Source organism: Adiantum capillus-veneris, chromosome 11 (assembly GCF_014529385.1).
Source record: "Adiantum capillus-veneris isolate H3 chromosome 11, ASM1452938v2, whole genome shotgun sequence".
Lineage (NCBI taxonomy): Eukaryota > Viridiplantae > Streptophyta > Polypodiopsida > Polypodiales > Pteridaceae > Adiantum > Adiantum capillus-veneris.
Window position 1 is genome coordinate 84,966,871 of NC_140941.1, and position 2,487 is coordinate 84,969,357.

Sequence of the window (2,487 nt, forward strand, 5' to 3'; positions counted from 1 at the left end):
GAGGTGAGAACATCTCTAACTAATTACATCAGCAAGTGAAATTACTTTGGAATTACAAGCTGGAAACTCAATTGAGTCCCGCTACTTAATGAATGGCTCCAATCAAAATCAATGTCGGAAAGACATTTATTACAATCAATGGTTACAAAAATGATGAGTGTGAGCAAAAATGTGGGTGTGATCCTCTGCTGGCTCAACAGCTGCGGACAACCTTTCTGGATTGGGGATCCCAAAGTCTGTACCCCATCTCACCAGAATTACCATAGCCTAGAAAGATGCACTTTCTACTCTTTGGCTCAAGTTTGTTCCTAAATTCCTTTGGAACGTGAGTATATGCCTCACAGCCAAAGACTCTGAGATTCTTGTGTGAGGGCATTTAAAGTAGAGCGAGTTCACCATATCGTCGTGCTCTTCTTCTCACACTCTCTCTCGCGTCACACTTCCGCTCGTACTCCTTCAAGAAGGAAATTTTCTCTCACTAGCAGACCTTTTTTGTTATTTTTGGAGCTTTATATTCAAAAGGGATTGATCATGTAATTAGGAGATGTGTACCAAATTTTGAGCAATCAACTGTGTTGCAAGAAGCTCATTTTGGAGCAGCAGAAGGTCATTTCTCAGGGGATATCACAGGAAAAAAGATATTACAAGTTGGTTTATGGTGGCCTACTGTATTGAAGGATGCTCATTCCTATGCAAAAGGTTGTGTGGTATGTCAACAGTTTGGTCAACCAGATTCTAGGGACAGGATGACAAATCATCCTATATTACCATTGGAACCATTTCAAAAATGGGGTACGGATTTTGTGGGACCAGTAAAGCCTACAACTAGTAAGGGGTGCAAATACATTTTAGTTGCTACTGATTATTACACTAAGTGGGTGGAAGCCGTGGCTTTAAAAGATAACAAGGCTTAGAGTGTAGCAAAGTTCCTGTATCACAACATTATGACTAGGTTTGGTTGTCTTGTTGAATTGGTCAGTGATAGAGGGACACATTTTCTAAATGAAGTAATTTCTGAGTTAACTAAAACCCACATGATTATGCACAAAAAATCTACAGCTTATCATCCCCAGGCCAATGGACAGGCTAAAAGTACCAATAAAACACTCATTAAAATTTTGAAGAAGATTGTTCAAGAAAATAAGAAAGGCTGGGATAAAAAGCTAGATTCTGCTTTGTGGTCTTTCAGATTAGCCTTCAAGGTAACAACAGGTATGACTCCTTTCAGACTAGTGTATGGTCTTGAAGATGTGGTCCATATGGAGTTTGTGGTAACTAGCCTCCAAATTAGTGCTGAGAAAATGACTCCAAAGTTATCAGTTCAACACAGAAGCAAGTATTTAATGCAACTGGAGGAAGACAGGTTGGTCAGCTCATACACTTCAGAGGTGATTCAGAGAAGAAGGAAAGCTTGGGTAAGCATGAAAGTCAAATTCAAAGTTTTCCAAGTGGGAGATTGGGTTATGCTATACAACTCCAGGTTCCTCATCCTGGAAAGATGAACTTGAGATATAAAGGACCATACAGATTATGAAGGACTTAGGTCAGGGAACATTCATTGTGGCAGATGGATTTGGCACTAGAGTGGATAAACCTATCAATGGGTTCATGTTAAAGAAGTTTCAGGGAAAGCCACCTCATTTGGAATGGCTTAAACCTACTGTTCCAAATGCTGCCTTCTGTGAAGCTATTGGATTTTTTCCCAATAATGTGGAGCAGGTTACTAATGAACCTTCATCAAAAAAATATAGGGATTCAGTAAGATACTGGGTCGGATTTCACTGGCTCTGAGTCTGCTTGCTTGGAATATACTGGATCGGATTGCAACTCATCGGATTATTTAAAAAACGTTCAGAATTCAAATTTGGCATGGAAGAGTGTGCAAAGTGCTCTCCACTAAGTGCTATCATAAGAGTTAGGGAGGTGGTAATCACCTCATACACTTTTAGATGTTGTTGTGCTTGTGTGAATCATGTAAGCCGATCCGCATGTATTCGGAGTAGCCCTTTAAGCTTTCTTCTCCTTCTACGCCCACCATGCCTAAAGCAAAAGCAGGTTCAGTGATGAGACCTTCGCAAGATGATGAGCAGGGTAATGCATGTAAGTTGCACCCTCGGAGGAAAGGTGTCACACTCAAAGTGGATGTGTCTGATCCAGAGGATGATGTTGAAGTGCTCCCAGAAGAGGAAACAACTCCTTTATCCTCTAGCAAGATGTTGCAGTGCCTCATGGAGCCATTCACAAATTTTAAAGTGGAGATTGACTGTCAGGCAGAACGCAATGAGAGATGGCTGAAGGCAGTTAGCTTGTATGAGTTTGCTACACTTCCCTGGAGTCAATGGAAGGCAAACATCTATGCCAAGACACAAATGGAACTATTGAGGAAGACCGGAGGAGCTATCGGAAAAGGTAAATCTCAGTTCAGGTGTGGTTGTTGTTACCATATACATGTGGTAGTGATGTGTGTGAGCACACTAGGACCACTGG

At 41.2% G+C, this 2,487-nt stretch overlaps 1 protein-coding gene across 1 annotated transcript; it reads left to right on the top strand.

Annotated features, from left to right (window-relative positions):
- The first annotated feature begins 1,040 nt into the window (after positions 1-1,040).
- LOC147447572 (uncharacterized) lies at positions 1,041-1,791 on the top strand. Its single transcript, XM_086523642.1, has 2 exons — positions 1,041-1,415; positions 1,528-1,791. The coding sequence occupies exons 1-2, from the start codon at positions 1,041-1,043 to the stop codon at positions 1,789-1,791; spliced, it is 639 nt and encodes a 212-aa protein (XP_086379768.1).
- The last annotated feature ends 696 nt before the right edge of the window (positions 1,792-2,487 follow it).

Excerpts from the sequence above, each read along its gene's own strand:
- LOC147447572 (XM_086523642.1), top strand. The coding sequence starts at position 1,041 with ATGCACAAAAAATCTACAGCTTATCATCCCCAGGCCAATGGACAGGCT. Across the intron at positions 1,416-1,527 it reads AGAGAAGAAGGAAAGCTTGG|ATTATGAAGGACTTAGGTCA; the intron begins GTAAGCATGAAA and ends AGGACCATACAG.